The sequence below is a fragment of the Hyperoodon ampullatus genome (assembly GCF_949752795.1).
Source record: "Hyperoodon ampullatus genome assembly, chromosome: 3".
Taxonomy (NCBI): Eukaryota; Metazoa; Chordata; class Mammalia; order Artiodactyla; family Ziphiidae; genus Hyperoodon; species Hyperoodon ampullatus.
In genome coordinates, this window is record NC_136916.1 from 10,667,792 (window position 1) to 10,691,061 (window position 23,270).

Here is a 23,270-nt window from a genome sequence, read left to right on the forward strand (position 1 = left end):
CGGGTTCGAGCCCTGGTCTGGGAAGATCCCACATGCCACGGAGCAACTAAGCCCGCGAGCCACAACTACTGAGCCTGCGTGCCACAACTACTGAAGCCCGTGCACCTAGAGTCCGTGCTCCAGAACAAGAGAAGCCACTGCAATGAGAAGCCTGCGCGCAGCAATGAAGACCCAATGCAGCCAAACGTAAATAAATTTTTTTAAAAAAGACCTTAAACTGATTGAATGAGGCCCACCCACATCATCAAGGGTGATCTCCATTATTTAAAGTCAACAGACTGTAGAGAGTGATCGCGTCTACAAAGTGTTTGTTGAGGACACTTGGTACTACAGTCAGACCGTCTGCATTTTCCTAACCCCGTAACTATTCCCCTCTGCTGTGATTTGCACCATCCACAGTTTCAGCTGTTTCTATTAATTGTTTTCACTTCTTCCTGGATGCCTCCTATTTCCCCCCTTTTTGCCCCTTTTCTGATACTTCTCAGCTTAATGCTACTGGCATTGGTTTTCAACACCCTCTTCTAGGTACATCAAGCCTCTTCTTCCACACTGGGTCTCCTGTACTTTTAGTGTTCTCAGCATTTCTTGGCCATTTTGGCCACCAGTCACTGTCAAGCACTGATTCACTTCCAGCTTTGGGGCTGCTCCAGAGGAAAAAATGTAGCCGCTAAATGGTAATAGATATGGAATAATTTACTTCTATTTAATTTATGTTTGGGATACAAATGAAACAACTGGATTACTAGAATTCTGTTATGTTACGTGAATCTGGAAACAAGCATATACTCTCTTAATAAACTAAAAAAATGGGAATAAACAAGATTAGGTCTTAGAAGGGGATGTGCCTTTCGGAGGACACAATGATGAGTAAGATGCCAGTGAGAATTCCCATAACAATGAGCTCTTTGAGCTGAGGAGAGAGGTGCTATGTAAATGTCAGGTTATATCATTGATACTTAAGATGCTCCAAAAAGGTCAAGCATTAGCCAAAGGGAACAGAATGTTTGCAGCTTTTAGTGGACCAGACCCATTCATTTGGAGGAAGTTTAAAAGGAGTCTCACACACAAGGTGGATAAACAAGGTTGCAAATTTCTACCAAAATATTAATACCTTGAGTAGGTTTTAACACTTACAAATTCATCTCAAGAGGATTTGAATCAATCCACAAACAACTTTTATACTTCTGTTCACATATGGAAACTTTATAGTTATATGCATGCATATCATGACTACTACTACATAACATGAAATATACGGATATGAAATTCTAAAGCCAGTAAAACATTCAGTTTGTTCAAACACCCTCATGTCTCAGGAACATCTGAAACTCTAGCATCAGTATTTATTTTTATGTGGATATTTTATATAGACCCCACCAAGCTTTATTTTCCGAAGAGTTCAAATAACTAAAAGTAAGTTCCTACAGCCAAATTAAACATTTCTTACTTTTTATGACATATGGAAATATTTTTTAGAGCTCTAACAAACTGGGCCATGTCCCAAACCTTCAGCTTCTCCCTCCTTAGGGTGACAAATCAATTCTTACCTTGTAATGCTGGACAGTTACTGCGGTTCAGTCATAATCTGAAGTTTCCACACACTGCCAGGATGTGGATGGAAGACCAGTTGGTAGTGAACATTTTAGAAATTCTGCAGCAAATCTTCATCCAACTCCTGAGTTTCTCTTTCTCTTCAAGTGTATTTTAGACAATGATTAGTAATCAAACATTTCAATTCGGCAAATATTTATTGAACTCAGAGCAAAGCCCATGGCTAGAAATTGGGGATATAGAGGTGAACAAAAAAAAATTTCTTGCCCCCAGGAGCTCTTATTCTAGCAGATGATACAGAGGACTACGTAACTAACTAAATTGTGAGTCACTGCAGTCATAGACTTAAGCAAATTCCTAAGGCAAGCACAGAGGAAGGAGAAAGTCATTCTGATTTGTGGCAGTAGGAAATGCTTCATGGAAGGAGCATAGCATTTGTGCTGCTCCTTGAATAGGCTAAACAGACAAACATCCCGGGTTGCCTGGGACAGTCCCAGTTTACACTGTTTTCCAAGCATAATTATTCATTATTAGCACTGCACTTTCACTCTCCAAGGTGTTCTTTGGACAATAAATTATATGATCATACTAGTATTGGAGCACACATAAGATGCTGACACAGAGAAGAAGGAGGGTGAGAATTTCAGATGGACCAAACAGCAAGACAAAAGGCATGGAGGAATAAAATCCCATGGTATGCTAGGGGAAAAACTGGGCTTAAAATCTTGAAGAGGGCATTTGCCGTCTTTTCTATTGCTGTTTGAACTGAAATGGAAGTATGTTCTATAAGAATTGTCATGACCTGCTATTTACATACTTATTTTTCTTTCTAGGAATGTGACTGTTGTGTAACAGACTTTTCCCATATTTATCTCTCATTTTCCATTTTCATTTGATCAGACAGTTTTATTTCTGGCAAAGTAGTATATTCACATCGCAGAGAAAGGGAAATTAAAAACCAATTCAGACTTTCCATTGTCTGCCTTCTGATCAGTTAACACTGAATTAAAGCATACAATGTGCTCCGAGTTTGCCCTTGTACTTTCCAAGAAACAAATGTTTAAAGAGAAAATAACCAAAATTAGAGAGACATTATTTCTGTCCTCATAACTATTCAGGGGAAAAAGGACAGAATATGCTGAAATAATAACGAAAATCTTAACTAACTTGCATTGCTTTAGAACAAGAGATTGACATGATTACTTTTTGGAGTGATAAAGTCAATCTCTGATAGGAATAGTCCTCTTAGGTATTTTCTTTTTTAACAAAAAGGTTCTAAATGGAGCACAAAGAAACAAGACTATCCCTGTGCATAAATATATGAAAAGTAATACAGCCATCAACCAAGCAATTCCAACAAACACTGAAAAGGCTCTCTCTTCCTTATCACATAAGTAGACTTGATTTCCATGGCCTGTTAATCCCCAAAGGCTTTTGTCTCAGCTCTTTAGGATCATTCAAAGACCTGAAACCACTGATTCTACGTGTAAGTACCGAGAGAATACAGAATATGCAAATATGCAATACACAATGGTGTATAGAGTTGGGAAAGGACCATCGCAGGAACCATTTAAAGGAAAGGTGATGCAGGGAGAGGGTGGATCCAGCTGCCTCCTCTGACCTCCTGCCACACCTGCTTCTTTCTGGAGCTGCTTCAGAGCTGCCACTTCCAGGCAGGAATTTAGGTCCGCATCTAGGCAAGCCCTTTGCTCCTTTCCCAGCCCAGTTCAGTATCAAGGTTTCCCAGAGCATGAACCTGGCATCCAGCTTTTTCTCATGAGTAGAGGATACTGAGGTCCACTGACCTTCAGAGAGGGCTTTGAAAACTTTTGAAATTATCCAAAATGTTAACAAACTTAGAAGGAACATTTATATTTGACATAGTTACCTAATTACTCTGATTTTTCTGGCTTCCTAGGAGTATAACATAATAGGAAACACATTGGAAGATGCTATTTTGATAAAAAAAATTACCAATATTTTTTTCCTCTCCCCTTTAGGCCCTCACTTTCCCTTACCCCGACTCTTGTACTAGTCTTCTAACTGATCTAGCTGCCTCTAGTCTCCTCCCACTTCAGGCCATTTCTGGGCTGTTCCCCATCATTTGGGGAACAAATCATTTCCTTCTAAAATATGACTTGATTATGCCCCTATTTAAAGCTTTTTGACAGCTCCCAGTACTAAAGGATACACTGTAGTTATCTGAAGCAAGACATGCAATGCTGTGCACAATTACCTTTCTGGTCTTACGTTCTTTCCCTTTCATACCTGATGGCTTTGCAGAATTTCAGCCTGGTGAACGTGCCCTCCTTATTAAGCCAGCCCTGGCTCCGAGACTTAGTCACGCTCTCCTGTGTGATACCATAGCAGGGCCTGGATACTCTTATGGGTCTCAGTGCTACTGGAGCACCTTGTTCATCTGAAGATCATCATCACTGCTTAGCAGATTGCCTGGAATGTTTGTTGAGTAAATTTAAAATGGTAGCTGAACAGGGAACTATATTCAATATCCTTTAATAAATGACAATGGAAAAGAATATATATATATATATATATATATATATATATATATCCGAATCACTTTGCTGTACACCAGAAACTAACACAACATTGTAAATCAACTTACCTTCAATTTTAAAAAAAGGTAGCTGAGGAATTCCCTGCCGGTCCAGTGGTTAGGACTCTGTGCTCTCACTGCAGGGGGCACTTGTATGATCCCTGGTCGGGGAACTAAGAAACCACAAGCCGCGTGGTGTGGCCAATAAATAAGTAAATAAGTCGATAAATAAATAAAAATTTAAAAGGTAGCTGAATTAGTTCCCATTTTGCTAGAGCATCCTTAAATCAAAACCACTAGTCCTAACAGGTTTTATTGGCTCCAAATGATTACCTGCATGTTTGAGGCCACATTTGACTAATCACACATTCCTACATTCCTATATATAGGCAATGTGGGGACGTGTGTGCATAAGTGTACCAAAGCCAAAGATATATGGGATTCCTCCTAAAGTTGGTTAGGTGAAATGAATTCAACTTTTGATAGATGAACACACAAATCGCCCCAAACTGCTTTCATATAAATATGTTTTATTGCAGAGAAGTTATAAGTATTTACATGCTGCAACACATCACGACATAAATTTACCAAATATTTTGTGGTGGGATGCTGTAGGTTTCAGATAATAGTTTCAGAAGAACCACAGATTAAGTGAAGAGACTGACAGCTTTATTGACTCTACATCTCTCGGTTGCTAAATGCTAGAAGTCAAAAGGCAGTGTTTTTTTCAGTCCTACCTGTCATCACTTGCATGCAGAAACCTAGGAAGCAAATACAAGAGAACTGTCGAGTTTCAAATCCATATGGCCACCAAAGTTTACAATGGGTTGGGTTATAATTCATGTCGTAAAGCGTTTAACTCTTGCATAAAATATACAGTTCTATTAAGACTGTTATAAATCTACTTATTTATAAACCCTGGCTTAAAAACAAGGACAGGATGCAGCCTGCACATGCACTGAGAAGGACAACCTAGCAAATGTTTGTGAATTTAGTCGTGTTTCTCCACTTGCTTATTGTTATCGATCTGGGAAAACCACCTCAAGGATTGAAGATTTAAACTTCTCTTGGTGATAAATAATGGCAATGAAAGTCTAGGAAGGACCCCAGGCGCTCTTGCTGATTTATGCTGGTGGAAGAGACTCTATGGACTGTACTAAGGTAGAAACTGGCAAGTCTTCTTTAGGCCACATCTCTAGCAGGGTCATCCTGAAGTGCAATAAAAAGTCACTGATGCCTGACTGCTTATTTCTGAAAAAGTCAGTAAAGTACTAACAGATCTCAGATGTAAATGAAACAAGTAGGTGGGTCTGGACACTCCAAACCAAGTTCACAACTTTATACCTTAAAGTTGTAGTCCAAGGTCACTAAGTAGATGGATAGGCTTTGATTGAAAAGGAAGCGGAGAAGGAAGTAAATGAAGAAAGCAAAAACAAATAGAATTTCTACGTCTCTTCAAACCTACCCCACCATCCTGAGTAATGCACGAAGCAAGCAAATGGGTGAGGAGATTTATGCACAGCTTTGCAAAATGGTGAAATGCATGTTACTCCTGAATACAAATCACTGGGAAAATTTTGATGATGAATAGGAGAATTCCCAGTTTTTATCTTCCACTGAGAGTAATATTCCTAAGAACAGCCCCGTATCCACCTTCTGATGCCCTTTTCTCAACTTCTACCCTCCTAGCACGTTCTCCTTGCTGCTCAGAAAATGAAAAACGGTTATTTAGGCTATAAATGTCCTGGCCAAACAAGCCGTGATACTTCAGCATTTAGCGTGAGAGAAAGGAAGTCTGGGTTCTATTTTTAAGTGATTCATCTTAAAATAAAATGAGACTGAGTTTTGCAATGGAATCTCTTTGCATGATCACATCAGTGGGGCTAAATCAGCAGCTTCGGATTGCCGTGCCAGGTGATCAGTGTGGAATGCGATACGTTTTATAAAACATGCTTTGGGGGCTGCTGTGCCTTGCAAATAACCCCTACATTTGGAATTCTGAACCTGGTAGCTCACCTAGGCCACTTGCAGGACTTGGAAGTTTTCCAGAGCTTGGAAGAATGAAGAGCCCACACTGCCTCACAGGCTTTGAGTAACTCTGGTTATAAACCTCTTTGGGATTCAAGCCCAGCAAGTCCTACCCCTGCCTGAAGCAATGAATAAGAGTTTATGAGAATAAGTAGTTTAAGGTAATGTAAAATATTATATATTTAGTATACATAATAAAAATATATCCATATAATGATCTTGATGCTATAATAATTTTTCTCTTTAAAAATATAATCCCTTGAAAGTGCTATTGGGAGCTCCCTTTCTGTCTTTGTTTTAAAGGCAAATCCCCTGGCTCTGCAGTACTCTAATTCTCTTGTCATTCCCAGAGTCTTCCCTTGCCAATGGTAATAATAATGCACAGTATATTTTTCTCACTCTTAGCTTCTTCCTTCCTTACGAAATGCTGCTAAGTATGAAATACTGAAAGAGTTAAAAGGGACAATTAATTGGAATGAAGGCATTATCTATCCCTGACTCTGAACAAACAATAGATAAGTTGTCCTTAACTTAATGAGATGTATGACTAAGTAGGACCACTTGACCTCCAATATTAATAAAGCTTCTGAGTCCTAACAGGAAGTGCAAAACAAGAAACTCAACGTGTATAAAAAATCCTTATTAAGACAGTATAACAAACCATGATGTGAAATAATAGAGTCAAATCCCAATTCACAATATATAAACCACAGCCAAAACTAAAAGGTTTTATCATAACAGTTATGGCTTCCCAAGCCAGAGAAAGCATACTGTACCTCAAGAATCAACTAAAGTTGATAGAGAGCAGGTATTCTGGAAGTTGCAATAACAATTGAGTAGCTGCAGATTGCATAAATGTGTTGTGTCACGTAATATCAAAGTTATTTGCAAAAATTATACAATCTGGAATGCTGGAATGAGACACAACAATGTACTGAAACAGACATTTATAAGAAAATGAAAGCAATCATTAATATAAAAGGTATTTTTGGATGCATTAAGTTAGCAGTGCTATCAAGGTTAAATAGGTAAAGTCAGTTCTTTTTAGTCAGCTACTTAGAATGTCGGTCACATACGTCAATACCTTCCTGCCCTTTGCAAAATCTCATCCCTCTTCTGTGTCTTCTGGTTTGCCTTGCTTGGGATCTTCAAAGTCCCAAGGGTAAGTATTGATCAGGGGCAGACATTGAGGGCTACTTCCCCCAAACATATGCTAAAGTGTAAGGATTTTCCCAGTGTTCCCTGGGGCAAGACTTTCCTGGCCAGTCTAACTTCTCCATTGCGACGTTGCCCTGGCCTCCTGCGTTTTCTTCCACCCCTGCCTTTCACATTTCCCTTGATTGATCAATACTCCTTGGGAATTTGTGATCCTGTATCTTCTTATAGCGAATTCAGCGTTTCTTCCTTCTCCTTTTCTTTCTGGGGATGCTACACTTTCAAAGTATCCCAGACCTCTTATTTCCGAGGCCCTGCTATCTTATTTGCACTTAAAGCAGAAGAGGCAGGGAAAGCTACACTTCTTTCAGCATTTGGTTGATCTGGGGTCTCAAACTCCCAGGGACACACCTCAGCTCGTGATGTTAAGCGTTGCTGAAAGTTATTACTTGAGTTATATGAGTCAGGCACGTTTTGCTCAGAGGAAGATGTCTTTTTCTCCTGGTCTCCTAGTTGGTTGAGGTTTTCATTCTCCACTTTTGATGCTACGGCTCTGGGAGGCAGTTCTTCACACTGCCCAGCACACACAGTGGCTGCAGAGTGCTGGCCGCCATTCTCCCCTTGAGCTCTTCCTGGGGGAACCTGAGTCTTGGAAATCACACGCTTCTCATCTTCAAAGAGGGACTGACCTTGGCTCTCCCAAGGGCACACCTCAGCTTTGTCTATGCTCTTCGGATTGGACTGCTGACATAGTTCAGCTGCCTTAGGCTTGGGATGAGATTTCCCCTTTAAGGAAAAAATTGGGGTTTTCTCCATTTCAGAAGCCGCAATCGATACGTGCTTTTGAACTTTTGATTCTGAAGGCACAGGACCGGGGGTCAGGTCGTAGATCTCCCAGGGGCACACCTCCCCTATGTCAAAGCTGTCCTTCATCTGGGGGGTGCCTGGACTCAGGTCGGAACTGGCAGTCAGGGGGTTGGCCCTTTGCTGCCTCATAATCCCAGATTTTGGAGGTTTTCTTGGCTCCTCTGAATGATTGGAGTTTGGGGGGGCAGAGTCTTGAGTCTCTGTGTTATCTGAATTTGAGTATTTTCTGTTTGTCTCTTTCTCTCTTGGCAGAGCTTTCTGGGCTTTGGCCCGTTCCTCCACGCCGGACACCTGGGTTTTCCCGGCCAATCCGAGCGTCTTCTCTTTGGCACTGGCGATGACGCTGAGGGACTTCTGTAACACGGACGTACGGGGCGGCCCGGGCTTCTTCTCCGAGGTGAGGTTGTGGGCGCTGGCCGACTTACACACCAGAGGCATGGACTCGGTGGACACGGCCTGGCTGTCGTCTTGCAGGGCTCGCGGTCGGTTCGTTCCCGCCGGGGACCCCAGCACAGAGTCGTCCGTGGCCGCCGCCGCCTCCTCCTCCCGGCTCGGGGCGGGCGGGCTGCCCGGGCTGCCCGGCTGCTCCCGCACGTGCTCGTATGTGCTGTGCGATTTCTTGAGCGAGAAGACTCGGTTCCGCAGGGACTCCTCCTTGGGCTTCCCGGCGCCGCCTGCAGCCTCCTGCGGGTTCCTCCTGCCCGGGATGGCACCCTTGGCCGCGCCGTGGTCCAACGCGTCCTTGTCCTCCTTGGAGCACTGACGGCTGACCGTCTCCGGGATCTCGGTGATCCGCCTCATGATGGAACGGCCTAAGCCCTTCTTCGAGCACCGCTTTTTCTGGAGGTGGGGATTATTTGTGATCATCTTCTTCCTCTTATAGATTTCCAACTGGGCGTAGAGTTTCTTCAGCTCGTCCTGCCATAACAAGAGCAGATTCAAAGAGGTGCGGAATTTAGCGTTTCGGCCGGCTAATATCACTAACTGTAAAGTGAAGCCAATGAGCGGGGTTCTTCCTAACATCTCTGCTCATCAACTTTCCCCGCACTCTCACTTTCTGATTCCTCTGTATCTTGTTTCACACAGCGTTTAAACTTTAAGACGTGAACTCCTGCATTCTGCACTTGCTTCATGCAACAGGCACCTTGAACTTGTGAATTGTGTGGACCAGGCTGAGCCTGGACCGTGACAAAACACAGCCTGTTGTCTACTGATAAACCATATCCCTGAACAATATGGGAAGCATCATGTAGCCACTGATAAAATTACACCTAATGTTAAATTAGTGTACAACAGACCATCAAATACAAAAGCGTCTTCTTCCTCCAAATGCTGATATATTGTCACAGATTATTTTAAATAATTCACACTCTCTGCTCACAGATCTATCCTCGTTTCCCATCAGCAAGATCTCATAAACCGTCATCATGGGATATGGACGACCAGTTCATCATCATGGTGCCCAATAAGTCAGTTAAGACTATCAAGACTGGCCTGTGTGGCCTAACTTATACTGTGATTCTATGTTTTAGAATTGGATTAACTGCATGTGGTGCCTTCAGTTCTTACACAAACACACATGCTCTCTAACACAAAGAAGCACACATGAACATCAACCCACACGTGCGAGCCTGTATGAACGGGTCTAATCTAAAACAGAAAAGAAGAAATACTGGTATTACCCGAATGTCTTCTGGATCCAAGCTGTGCTCACTCCAGGCTGAATTGATACTGCTGTTCAGGTAGGATCCAGATCGGCCCATGTCTAACTCATCTTCGTATGCTTCTGTAGCAATGTCATCTCGTGGGTTATTGCTTGAATGTGAAAACTGCGATAGAAATTCAATATGAGCTGTAGCCATTAATCCACGGTAGGACACAACATAATAATTTTCTAAAGTTTCTAATGTTACATCATTTCTTCAGCTTAGATGAATTCATTCACTGAACTCTTTACAAAATATTTGCTGCCATATTTGTGTTTTGTTTCCCACCTCACATGCTGGAGCACTTAGTGAGGCAATATTAACACTTGGTTCCCTCTTTGACTCCTATTTTCATTCTTGTCTTTTTTCCAGGTTCCAAGGGTTAATTCACATTATTCCTCTTCAACGATATTTGCATTTTGAAAATGAAAATAAGTAGAAGAATCCAAAGACATGTTCTCTTAGGGTACTCAGTACACTGTACTCTAAGAGTAGCAATTTAGACCCACTGGCAGCTGAATGGGAATTATTTTTTTGAGAGGTGGTGTGTATCCTGTTATTTCACTTTACACAGAGGAGGCTGTATTTCATCTATGGGCACAACTGGACTGATCACAGGAATATGACTTTCAGTCTGTCACACAGAGCTTCAAAAACACTACTTTCAAAACTCAGGGGACAGGAGATCTGAATTCCAGCCTCGACTCTGTTGTCAGTGAGATCTTAACCAGGCCATGGAACTTCTCAGGAGCACAGTGCCCTCTTAGCCTAAAGGGCTTGTGCTGGATGGTATCTAAGTTTAAAATACCAAGATTCACTGAAATTATAGATTTTTTTTCTTAAGCTCATCATTATTCTCAAGTTCCTCCTTCATTGCATTTTGATATATTTTAATTATCTTCATGTAGTCTTTTGCTATTTTTCAGTTTCATGGGCTCTTGCTACCTCTACTCTTCTTCAAGTGGAAAAGTGAGGACGAATGAATTGGGTAAATGATGGAGAGCAGGAAGAATCAAAAGCATCCAGCCACATTTTACACAACATATAAACCAAGTGACTGTCCTATGAAATTTGAGAGAACTTGGGTTCTCTTCTCCTAGCTTGTCATCGGGTAAAATATTTCTTTAAATAAGGAACAGGTTTTAAAAACTAAAATTAGCAATCTCACTCCTGGGCATATATCCAGAGAAAAACATGGTTCGAAAGGATACATACACCCCCAATGTTCATTGCAGCACTGTTTATGATTGCCAAGACATGGAAAGAACCTAAATGTCCATCGACAGATGAATGGATAAAGAAGATGTAGTACATGTATACAATGGAATATTACTCAGCCATTAAAGAGAATGAAATAATGCCATTTGCAGCAACATGGATGGACTTAGAGATTATCACACTAACTGAAGCAAGTCAAACAGAGAAAGACCAATATCATATGATATCACTTATATGTGGAATTAAAAAACAATGACACAAATGAACTTATTTACAAAACGGAAACACACTCACAGACTTAGAGAATGAACTTATGGTTACCGAGGGGAAGGGTGGGAGGGAGGGATAGATTGGGAGTTTGGGATTCACAGGTACACACTGCTATATTTAAAATAGATAACCAACAAGGACCTAGTGTTAAAAAAAAAGTAGCTGGGCTTCCCTGGTGGCGCAGTGGTTGAGAGTCCGCCTGCCGATGCAGGGGACACGGGTTCGTGCCCCGGTCTGGCAAGATCCCACATGCCACGGAGCGGATAGGCCCGTGAGCCATGGCCGCTGGGCCTGAGCGTCCGGAGCCTGTGCTCCGCAGCGGGAGAGGCCACAACAGTGAGAGGCCCGCGTATAACAACAACAACAACAACAACAACAACAAGAAGTAGCTAATCTCATGATAAGAAATTAGCAGTAATCCAAATGGAATAGACTTCCAAAATATACATGTGACAGGGGTCCTTCCACTTAATTTGTGTGATTCTTGACAAATCTTTTACCCTTTATACTATTATGCACTCTCTATAAAGACATTTGATACTTAAAAAAACAAAATATAATAAAAGAAAAAAACAGGACAGGTTGCCCTTTGATACAGAGCCACAGAGATATTTTAATGTCAACTATTGTTAAAATATTCAGCTAGGCAGGTGAACACAAATTGGAGGTAACATGTGAGATGGTAGTTCTCTATTTAAGTAACAATGAATCTTTTGTATTTGGGACCCGCTGAGAAACCACAGGAACTGATGAACTTTCCCCTCACTCTTCTACTTAAGTTTGTGGGAGCCACATGTGCCATAAACTTAAGGCCATAGGGTGAAGAAAATAGAGTCCTGGTCCTCCAAAATCTCACATGCTAGTGGAGGTTATTTATAAGAAAGAAATTATTTTTCTTGAGCAAAGTCTTAGAGATTATCATGAGTTTAAGAGACAGTTATTTGTCAGATATTGTCCATTTCCTGCTTTATGATTTTTCCTTAATGCTTATCTCTATCTAAAATACTATTTTAAATATTTATTTTGTTTATCTTTTCTGTTTCCTCCTCTCTTCCACCAGAATATAAGTACCATGACAGCACAGATTTATATCTGTTCACTACTCTTATTCTAGGATACTGAACAGTGATTAGTAAAGCTTCTCAATAATGTTTTAAATTATTTATTGAAATATAATTCACATACCATAAAATTCTCAATTTTTAACTATACAAATCAGTGATTTTTAGTATATTCATGAGGTTGCACAATCATCACCACCATCTAATTCCAGAATATTTTCATCACCCCCAAAAGAAACCTTGAACCCAGGAAGCAGTCACTTCCATTCCCCTTTTTCCCCAGCCCATGGCACCACTAACCCACTTTCTGCCTCTTTAGAGCTGTCTATTCCGGACACTTCACATAAATGGAATCATATAATATGTGGCCTTTTTTATCTGGCTTCCTTGGCATAAGGTTTTCAAGGTTTGTACAAGTTGTAGCATGTATCAGCGCTTTATTCCTTTTTATTGATGAATAATATTTCATTTTGTGGGTATACCACATTTTGTTTATATATTATCAATTGATGGACATTTGGGTTGTTTCCACTTTTTGGCTATTATGGATAACGCTGCTATGAACATTCATGTACAAATTAAAAAAAAATTTTTTAAGCCAGCTTTATTGAGGTATAATTGATATGCAGAGAAATGTACATATTAAATGTGTACAATTTGATGAGTTTGGACATATGCAAACACCCGTGATGCCATCACTACCAAGGTAATAGACATTAAGAACAAATTTTTGTGTAAACATATGTTTTCAATTCTCTCTGGAGCTCAATAACAATTTTTTGAATGAATAAATAAATAGTCTGAGTATATACCCATCTAATAAAAATGTAATCATATTATGTACAGTATAAAGATGGTTAAGATAGATTGCAGGAACAGACACATCCATGAAAATTATGGCTATTTGGTATAATTCAAGTAAGGAAGAAAATAGGCATTTTGCTCTGTTTACAATTGTTCGGTTTTTACAGTCAGGCTGAAGTTCAATGTTTTGGTTAACTGTGAGAGGTGAGGTAAAGAAAGCCTAGAGTGAAAGGAAGAAATCACAATTCTGGTTTCAGCTGTGCTAACGTTACATTGTATGACACTGATAAAGATGTATTTTGTTTTCCTACATGTAAAAGGGGAAAACAATGATAATTTTTGTTTTCCTACACATAATATTTTGTTTTTCTACATGTAAAAGAGGAAAATAATGATAATTTGTATAGTATCTTTTTTCCAAAACTTAGATATCATTTTGTTTTATTACAAGCAGCCTCACTGCTATCATGTCATAGATGAGGAAACATACTCAGAGAGATGAAAAGCCTTGCCTAACGTTACATTACACAGCTAACTTGGGGGTGGGTATGAGTTCAGAATCCCTGTATTCTGAGTCCTGGCCTGTTTCCCTCCACGTCAGAATGCTGTGTAGATAAGTCTTTGTCAGAATCCATCATTGTTAAGCAAGACTCTTTTTATACAACATTATAATTATTTCTATTTACATAAAAATTCTCTGAATGTTTAAAACACAATTCTTCCCTGAATATGAATCCAAACAAGAGGATTCTTAGACTAGGATAATTCTCTTTAAAAACGAGCTTGAGGTTACAGCTACAATGAAAGGCCACCTTGAACCCCTAATAATTAAAACATAAGTAGATATCAAAGTATTTGGGAAAGGACTAAAACGGATGATGGGTTTTGTACAAACTAAGGCAGTTAAAAATTATGTGAGATGTTTAATAAATCCCCAAATAAAAGAGACACCTAGATTCCTGAGGAGGGAGTTTTAAAAACATTGTATCATGTCAAGCAAATCTTCACACCTCCCTTTGCCTATATTGCCAGATATTTTTTAAAGGAGAAACAATTCCACTCTCATTTAAAACAACTATCTTGCAAGAGAAAAGTAATGTTGGAGGAATACCTTTGGAATCAAAAGCAACCCAATGGTGACTGTCACAGTCAAATGAGTATGTGCAAAATACAGCATCAACATCCAATCAGACTGAAGTCTTGAGGCAAGAACAAATCTGAAATGAGAATTCACCACATTAGCAACCCAACAAGATCTCTATTTAAAACACTAGGATACTTGGAAACTCTTTTCCTCAATGTATTAGTAAAAGAAAGCAAGCAAGAAAGAAGTCATACTGTTATTTCTATAACATATATTTTCATCACAGAAGAATAAGCGTCTAAGCAACCCTAATTAGATGCATAAGATATGAACTCTTTAGTTCTTAAAATTATCAATAGTAAGAAAGATAACACATACATATATAATGTGCTAAACATTTCCTTGGATTATTATTTTGTAGGTAAGTTGAATGTGCAAAGCAAAAGCGGTGAACACATGTGAATTCAAAAGAAGAGTAGGTTAAAAAATGATTGTTTCAGGGAAATTTAGGTTATAAGACACATCCAAATAACTCTTGATCATAATATTCTTCACTTAAAAATATTAATTAGAACTAAGGAAAAAAATGGGTAAATATCTGTTTTAGTGAATGATCCCAGAAGTTTAAATGATAAGCAATGTAATGGATAAAATGAATGTACTAATGGTTTGTAACATGCATCTTTTTAAAATTGTTTTTAAAAATTGCAATATAGTTGACAAAGTGCATCTTTTAAAATACAAATCTTAGTTTTTATAGAGCATCAAATTATTTTAAAATAATTTAAAATATATTATTTAAAATCTTATCTTATTGAGGAATTTATAAACTTGTGTTCCAGGATGGCCCTTCAAGTAACATGTGTAGGAAAAATTCATTATTAATATCTGATCTGGTAATTTTGGAATGTTTTCACAAATCAGTAGGTACATGTACAAACTAAATTTCTTTTTTTTTTTTTTTTTTTTTTTACGGTACACGGGCCTCTCACTGTTGTGGCCTTTCCTTTTGCAGAGCACAGGCTACGGACGCGCAGGCTCAGCGGCCATGGCTCACGGGCCCAGCCGCTCCGCGGCATGTGGGATCTTCCCGGACCGGGGCACGAACCCGTGTCCCCTGCATCGGCAGGTGGACTCTCAACCACTGCGCCACCAGGGAAGCCCTAAAACTCATGTTTTAAGGACTCATCTTTATGCAGAAACCAGATATTGCTTTTATTAAGGTCATTTTGCACTCATATTCTTCTTTTAATGTTTTCCCATCTATTGTTTATCCATGAAAGCTAAATATGAGATTTTAGTGCTTTTGGAATTAGAGGATTAGCATTTTGTTTCAATGATATACATCATCAAATTTGAAAAGCTCATATCCTAAGAAAATGCTTATGATATAATCATGAAATAAACATATATGAATCTAAAAAGAGAAGAGACTAATTTTATTTCTGCATTATACCATATTCATGACAAATTTACTAAGTAAATTAATATTATTAATATTTAAAACAAAATTTCCAGCAAGGATATTTCTTCCTCATTTTCACTTACATCCCCCCCACCCCCCAAAAAATCAAGCTAAAATGGAAGCTCAGGAGTCATCAAAATGGAGATAGAGTTTTGTCCACTGTGTCTGGAGATATAAAAAACATATAGACTTATACACAGAAGTGCAGAATGGCCATGATACTTCACAGACAACTAAAAGGGATTTTCTGAATTAACATCTTTTCTAGCTCCTTTGTGAGAAAAGTGGCTTCATACCTGCTTTGAATGTGACTGAATATTCACTTTGTTCAGGGATGGGATACTTTTGACTATACAGTCTGTGCTGGGTCAAGTAAGATTTTTTTAAAGCACTAAAATAGGATTATCTTACTCAATAAAAAGTTATAGTCTCTGAGACAGAGTATTGAGGCACAGAAGCAGTAGAAAATGTACCCCTGAAAATAATACAATCCCAATCTTCTGGGGCCCCTGCCAGTACTGGAGCAGACAGTTACATCAAAGGAGATTGATTTACAGTCAAAAAGCATCCTTATGTACTGGGAATTCCTATCTCAAATGCCACCACAGGTAAACTTGAAACTAGCCTGACAATATCTGGAAAAAAGAATGGGTACATATATTTTGAATTAAAACAGTGAATCTTCCAAAAAATAATTTTGAGATATGCTAACATCAATTGTCCTTAATCAGCTTTTAATTACTGCCAGATTTTTTTAGGTTGCAGTTTTGATTAGAAATACCTTAAGAACAATTGGGTTTTGAAATAGTATTAAAGCTTCATTTTAAAAAATAGTATTTCAACTTAAAAAATAGGTCCAAAAATCAGGCACATCGAAATATTTGAAAATTGAGGTTAAGAATAAAGGCAAACTTTTTAAAAGCCTTGCACTTTCCCAAAGGTTTGCTTTATGCTTAGTACTAAAAATAAGTAAAGGGTTAGAACAGACTGAGCGAAATGCCTTCTCATCATTTATCCTTCTACACTTAACCCTTTTAGGTTATTTTTGCTCAGTCTGACAATTTGGTAAGAAAGAAAGTAAATCTGTACATAATATGTAGTCATAGTTTTTAATTTACATATGTGTATGTATAAATATGAATACATACATATATGTATACATAATTTTATATTTTAAGCAGACAAGAAGAACATATATATCCTATTGATAGAGAATATCTTTGCTGATGTTGGATGCCTTATTTAATATTATTTCATTCTAGGAAAAAATTGCCAAGATGGATCCAGCTGATTAAAATTTTTATGTTATTGCTTCTTATCCTTGAACTTTATTAATGCTGGAACCACAGCATATATGAATTCAGTCCACATGTAAATAAGAAATTGTGCATACTTGATTTCTTTAATTATCACTGCCTTTTACTTGCTCCTGGCTCATCCCCCTAAAATCAGTGTTCTGTAGATTTAATGTGTTAAACTATAATTCCATCATTGGTCCTTATGGCCATACAAATTAAACATTCAAGAGAGTAGCCTCGATTCTCTGAAGCCAATGTGCTACCATCTAATCGAGTCTGGTCTATGTAGAAAGGTAAGTCAAATTTGGAACTTGAAATGTAGAGCTTCCCATTCAGGTTTGCTTAGCCTTGCCTAAGAAGATACCAAAAGATACCAAGGCTGGTCCCTCTGCTACCATTTGAAGTCCTCCCTGTTCAAAACTGATAGGGGATTAAAGAGTTGTCTGGAAGAAGAGTATGCTATGTCTGCTCAATACCAAACCTACTAGGTTCACCATGAACCATTCAATCAGAGCTTGCGTCTACATGAACCCAGCTCATGGTTTATATGATTCTTCTGGCTGGGTTGTCTGGGACTCTGTAGGAAAGACCTAAGCAAAGTAAGAAAGCTATTTTCAACAAGTATTTAACATATTTCCTATCACCCTGGTTCAGTGATAAAACAGTATTTTCTGAAGCGTGGCTGCTGTTATCAGATGTAAGGGTTGTGGGGATTCCATGGTCGATTACGTTTGGAAAATGCTGGTTAAACAAAGTTAAACAGGTATCTGTAAAGCAGGACTTCACGGTATGCTAGCTTCACTGTGACATGCCTAGAACGGAGCTATCAAATGTGATGTGTCACAAATACACACGCATATAAAAACATCTAACAGTGATTTACTAATATGTTACTAGTGCTTATCTTTGGGTGGTTGGATTAGGGAGTTTATTTTCTCTTTATCATTTTATGATTTTTTTTGAAATAACCATCTATTGCCTTACTATTAAGAATTGTTTTAAAGTTCATTTAAAAATCATTTACCTTGCCTACTTCTGAAAGGACTTGGGCCAGTTGAGGGTTGAAAAACTATTGAAAAAACACATTAAATGATGGAAATTGAACAGAGTAAAATTGAACAGGTTGAAAAGATATAGATGAATTTTGGCAACTGTGTTGAACAGATTTAATTTCTTGGGCAATTAATTTGGTTCTAAGAAACATAACAGTTAATTTTAGGGCACAAGTGGGAAACTCTGCATGACAGTTACATTCTGACAGTAGAAGACATTTAAACTTATCTGTGATAAGCCTTTTTTTTCAATTTTTATTTTTGACTGAAGTATGGCTGATTTACATAGCCACTGTTTTATTTATTTTATTGGCTGCGCTGTGCAGCATGTGGGATCTTAGTTCCTTGACCAGGGGTCGAATCCCGGGCCCACTGCATTGGGAGCGTGGCATCTTACCCACTGGACAACCAGGGAAGTCCGTGTGATAAGCCTTCTTACATGCTTATAACTCTCTAGTTGGTTTGTTAATATAACATTTAACTTATCAATGGTTCTAGATAAGCATGTTTGTTAGATCTTGAAACATATATGTTTGATATTCTGAAAACAAACAACAAAAATGATGCAGCTTTTTTGGGGAGAGGGGTTGGAAGAAATGTGAAGGCTCTGGAGCTCTGGCACCATGACAAAGTGCCCTCTGGTGCTCACGGCATTTTAGACCAGGGCATCCTCGCTCATATCCTTGAGCTCTAGTCTGAGTGGAACTAGAGAAAGCATCCTTTTCTTTGCTTATTTATGATTTCATATTCTGCGTCTCATCTTTCCTCCCTCTTCTACTCTTTCTCTCTTTTCTCTCTCTTGAGAGAGGGCAAGACAAAGCAAGGGGGCAAATTCCCTTGATTCCTGGCCATCTCTGATGGAGTTTCCAGGGTTGTCAGATCATAAATACCTCTTTCTCTTACTTTAAGAGTTTAAAAAGTGTAGATTATGCCTGAGCCCCAACTGTTCTTTGGCATCATCTATTCCTAGAAGTGCAAGATGTCATTTTATGATCATTGACTAAAGTGAGAGGTGATAAACATCCTGCAAAACTTCCGCAGATCCACACCTTTTCACTCTATTATTAATCTCTATCTTTCCATTGCGGGCCAAGACTAATATTCAAAATTTCTAATTACATTCTTAAGTGTGTCCTAACTTTTAATATATGTCAAGCAATTAAATGGCATCTTTTTGTTGCTTTTCAGACTATAGGATTCCTGTTTGGTAGTTGTTCTTGTTGAGGTTTTTATTTCATCTTCAAATATGAATCAGGTGAAAATTCTCAGAAGATAAGTCATACATATTTCATTTTGTTCACTTATCATAAGCCACTTTCTTCCTCCTTTGTACTCACTGGTTATGGAGGTACATGGAATAATAAGAAACGGAGGGCCAGGCCATATTTTCTTACCACAGAAAGTCATCACTACAGTGTAATGATGAAAGAACACCACTGCACACAAAAATCCAGTCATCAACTTGGAGTGGTTTTTTGGTTCTGAATTCAACAGATTTCGCATACATAAGTTATCTGAGTGTTAAAATTTTGAAAGTATAAACCAGCATAATAAACATGAATGGAAACATAGACAATTTACCTGTATCTATTTTATAATGTATGCATGTATTGCTTTATATCTTCAGAACAGTATTATGTATCATAAACAATATACCCAATGACATCCCCAAAAGTGGTTTAACACATACAATAACATTGAGTTACCCTTCCAAATAAATGAAGGCAATAAACAACTCATCAGAAGGAACTAAGAACAGCAGAGTTTAAAAAAAAAAAAAAAAGATTCATTTGCCATTTCTGTGACAAAGAAATCAGTCAACTTATAAAACACTACCCTTCCTACATCTTTCCATTATGCATCTTATCCAATTTTCCTATTTAAATTAAACTGTAACACATCAGAAAAATAAAACAGTTATTGAGTGGCTCTGCAGATCACTTGCCTAATTGTATGGAATATAGCGGAGATAATGAGCTCATTGTGAACTGCAACAGCCATATATCGCGGCTCGTGAAAAGCTGATGGGACCGTTCGCACCGCATAGCAGAGATAAACACCCCATAGGAGGAATAAAAATTCAGCTGTGAGAAGAACAAACAAACAATTCTCTGTTAGTCTTATAGGTGAAGAAAGAAGTAAAATTTAAGCTCTTTAGCATGCATTTTGTGTCTAGGATAGAAACATAGAAATGGATGCATACAAAATGTTCATATATGAATACCTATGCCATATATTTAAAATTTTTATTCAGTGTATAGAGGATTTTTTCACAGGTACACTTCGTGTTTTTTTAATAAAAAAATTTTTTAATAGTGTTTGGCATCTCAGATTTTGTGTGTGTGTGTGTGTGCTAATACCTGGCTTTTTCCTAAAACAATTGTAAAATAATTTTCCACATTCCCAACCTAAGTTTAAGCTGTTCACAGAGCATCTGGGTCACAATAAAGTCCTCAAGGCAACAAAAGTTTATAACGTGTTTATATGCAGCTCCTAGAAATTTAAATTCTTACTGCATTGAGTCTGGTTCAATACATAAAGACCTCCATTGCCAGAAATGTGAGAAAATAGGCTACTAAACATTCAGTGGCTTAGTTTACAATTGAACCATTATTTCTTCACACATGACAGACATCATTTCTTTGGAAGGTATATGCTAAAGGCTTAGTGAAATTCACAATTACCTTGTTTGCTTGCTCAAGCCAGAAGAGACAAGCATAGTGTAGCAGTTAAGGATAGGGCTTCAGAGTCACACTAGACCTGATGGGGAGTTCTAGCTGGATCCCTATTTAACTTTGCATAATTTGAGGCAATTTAACCTCTCTGGTCACAGTTTCCTTACCTGGAAAATGAGGATAATAAAAGTACATATTTCATGGGATTATTTGCTAATGAAATCAAATAATGGCTATAAAGCACTTAAGAGTTTCTGACACAGTAGAGGTCAGATAAATAAATAAACACAGATGTTAAATAATTGGTGCTTATTGTTAAACATCTCCTTAGACTTTTTTTTTTCAAACTGAATGTCGTTATTTTAATTCATTCTGAGCAGTAACTGTTGCCATCCATTTTATCTGTCTTAGGGACATGACCTCATGGGAAGATGATATCTAATTAACAAAAAGAGAGCTCTAATTTGGAGAAAACATTTCACCAAATGCATTACCTAGGGGTAACCTACTTATATACTGAAACACTGATTTCCAGTCCCATACGCCCAGGTGTTTTACCTGACACAGTTTCAGCATATTTCTACCATATTTAAACAATAAGCAGTGCCCTACTCATTGGAAATCCCTTAAGTAAACACATCTGTCAAGAGTTACTCTAAAACCCTGATGTGGTCAGAAGTTAAAGGGAAAATGAACCGCACTCAGAGGTCTCCATGGGATTAGAGCGGAGGTCACAATTATTCTGTATGTTGGCCACTGGCCATGTCTGTGAATGCTCTTTCCAGCCGAGCTCTACGGGATCAGGAAATACTGACGTGTTCGTGTGTAACTTTCTTTCCTAAGGCTGTACTTCTGTCCCTGCTACTACTATTGCCTCTTCACTCAGGTTTGAAATCTCAGTGCCACCTTTCACTGACACATTTCCACCCTGAGTTACTTTTCATGTGTATCACTTCTCTCAATGTCCACAGTTACAATCCTTGCCTAAGCTCCTACCAGTTTACTCCTTTGTTACAATTATGTATCAACTGTCCCACCTAAACCTGGATTCACCCTTTATTCATTCATTCTTCATAACAGTGACAAGTTCATTTTTCTGAAGCTCCATTTTGAACATATCAGGATTTGTCCAAATCTCTGCCACTCCATTTGGGTTACCTGATTCGTATTTCCATGAGAAGATTCACTCACACCCACTTAGGACCCTGGAATAATTCCTGCTCCCAAAGGAAGACTACAGGGGTTCCTGCTAGGGCAGAGATATTTCAAGTTTCAAGACTTTCTTGCGACCCAGGCTTCCTGTTAGCTGTCCCATTGCTTGGCCTTATTCTTTTGTGCTTGTATATTTCTTAGACTCTGACATCTTGTCTAGTCTCTGGCCCTCAGGTTGGCCTTTTGTGAGGAGCTGCATGCATCTTCATTTAGAAATCTTCAGTAGCTCACTATTGTTTTACTCCTTGCCCTCTATGACCTCATGTTATGCATCCAACACAATCTCCCAAAGCTCCCCATCATGAACTCGGAGCTGACCCAGGAAGACGCACTGTCCTCTGAACACTCCAAAGATTCTTCTTGCTTCTGAGTCTTTGTTCATGTTATTGCTCACATATGAAATCTCCTCTCACCCACATTCCTAAACATTAACCAATTTTTCAATGTCTGATTCAGGTCCCACCTCCATCACAAGGCCACCTAAATTGATTCTAACTTACACTGAAGTTTCCTTCCTCTAATCTCTTACAATTTTTAACTATCTATACTACACAATGCAGAGACTAATAATGCCACACAATATATAATTGGGAGAAAATTGTTCATGGAGTCTTGAGCCCCGACTGTGACGACCTTCTTCAGGGCAAGAATTGAGTCTTTCATTTATTTTTTCTGTCTTTGCCCACATAGATGATAGCAACAGTACTGATCACACATGGATAAGATTTAACAAATATGTGTTGAATTGAATGAATATAAATGATATCAGTTTCACGTCATTAGAGATGCAGGCTTTCTGTTACCTTACCACTCCATCTAACACTGATGGCTGTCTAGATCAATCTAACATCTATATACATGATCCATCTATATACATGATCTAAAGATCATACTGGCATTATTATTAATAGTGGCAATTGCTACTTACTGATAGACCACTAGGTGTGTGGTACTGTGCTTGGCACACAAGAATGATGAATGCAAAAATATTATTTTTTTAACATCTTTATTGGAGTGTAATTGCTTTCCCATGGTGTGTTAGTTTCTGCTTTATAACAAAGTGAATCAGCTACATATACATATATCCCTATATCTCCCCCCTCTTGCGTCTCCCTCCCACCCTCCCTATCCCACCCCTCTAGGTGGTCACAAAGCACCGAGCTGACCTCCCCGTGCTTTGCGGCTGCTTCCCACTAGCTATCTGTTTTACATTTGGTAGTGTATATATGTCCATGCCACTCTCTCGCTTTGTCACAGCTTACCCTTC

At 38.6% G+C, this 23,270-nt stretch overlaps 1 protein-coding gene across 1 annotated transcript in view; it reads right to left on the bottom strand.

Annotated features, from left to right (window-relative positions):
* Positions 1–7,591: 7,591 nt before the first annotated feature.
* GPR158 (G protein-coupled receptor 158) overlaps positions 7,592–23,270 on the bottom strand; it is a gene marked incomplete at both ends in the record, with an annotated part of 307,652 nt that continues 291,973 nt past the window's right edge. Inside the window, 4 exons of the mRNA XM_079701301.1 lie at positions 7,592–9,076; positions 9,841–9,987; positions 14,329–14,434; positions 20,062–20,200. Coding sequence (XP_079557427.1) covers positions 7,592–9,076; positions 9,841–9,987; positions 14,329–14,434; positions 20,062–20,200 — 1,877 coding nt within the window. The remainder of the gene's footprint in view (positions 9,077–9,840; positions 9,988–14,328; positions 14,435–20,061; positions 20,201–23,270) is intronic.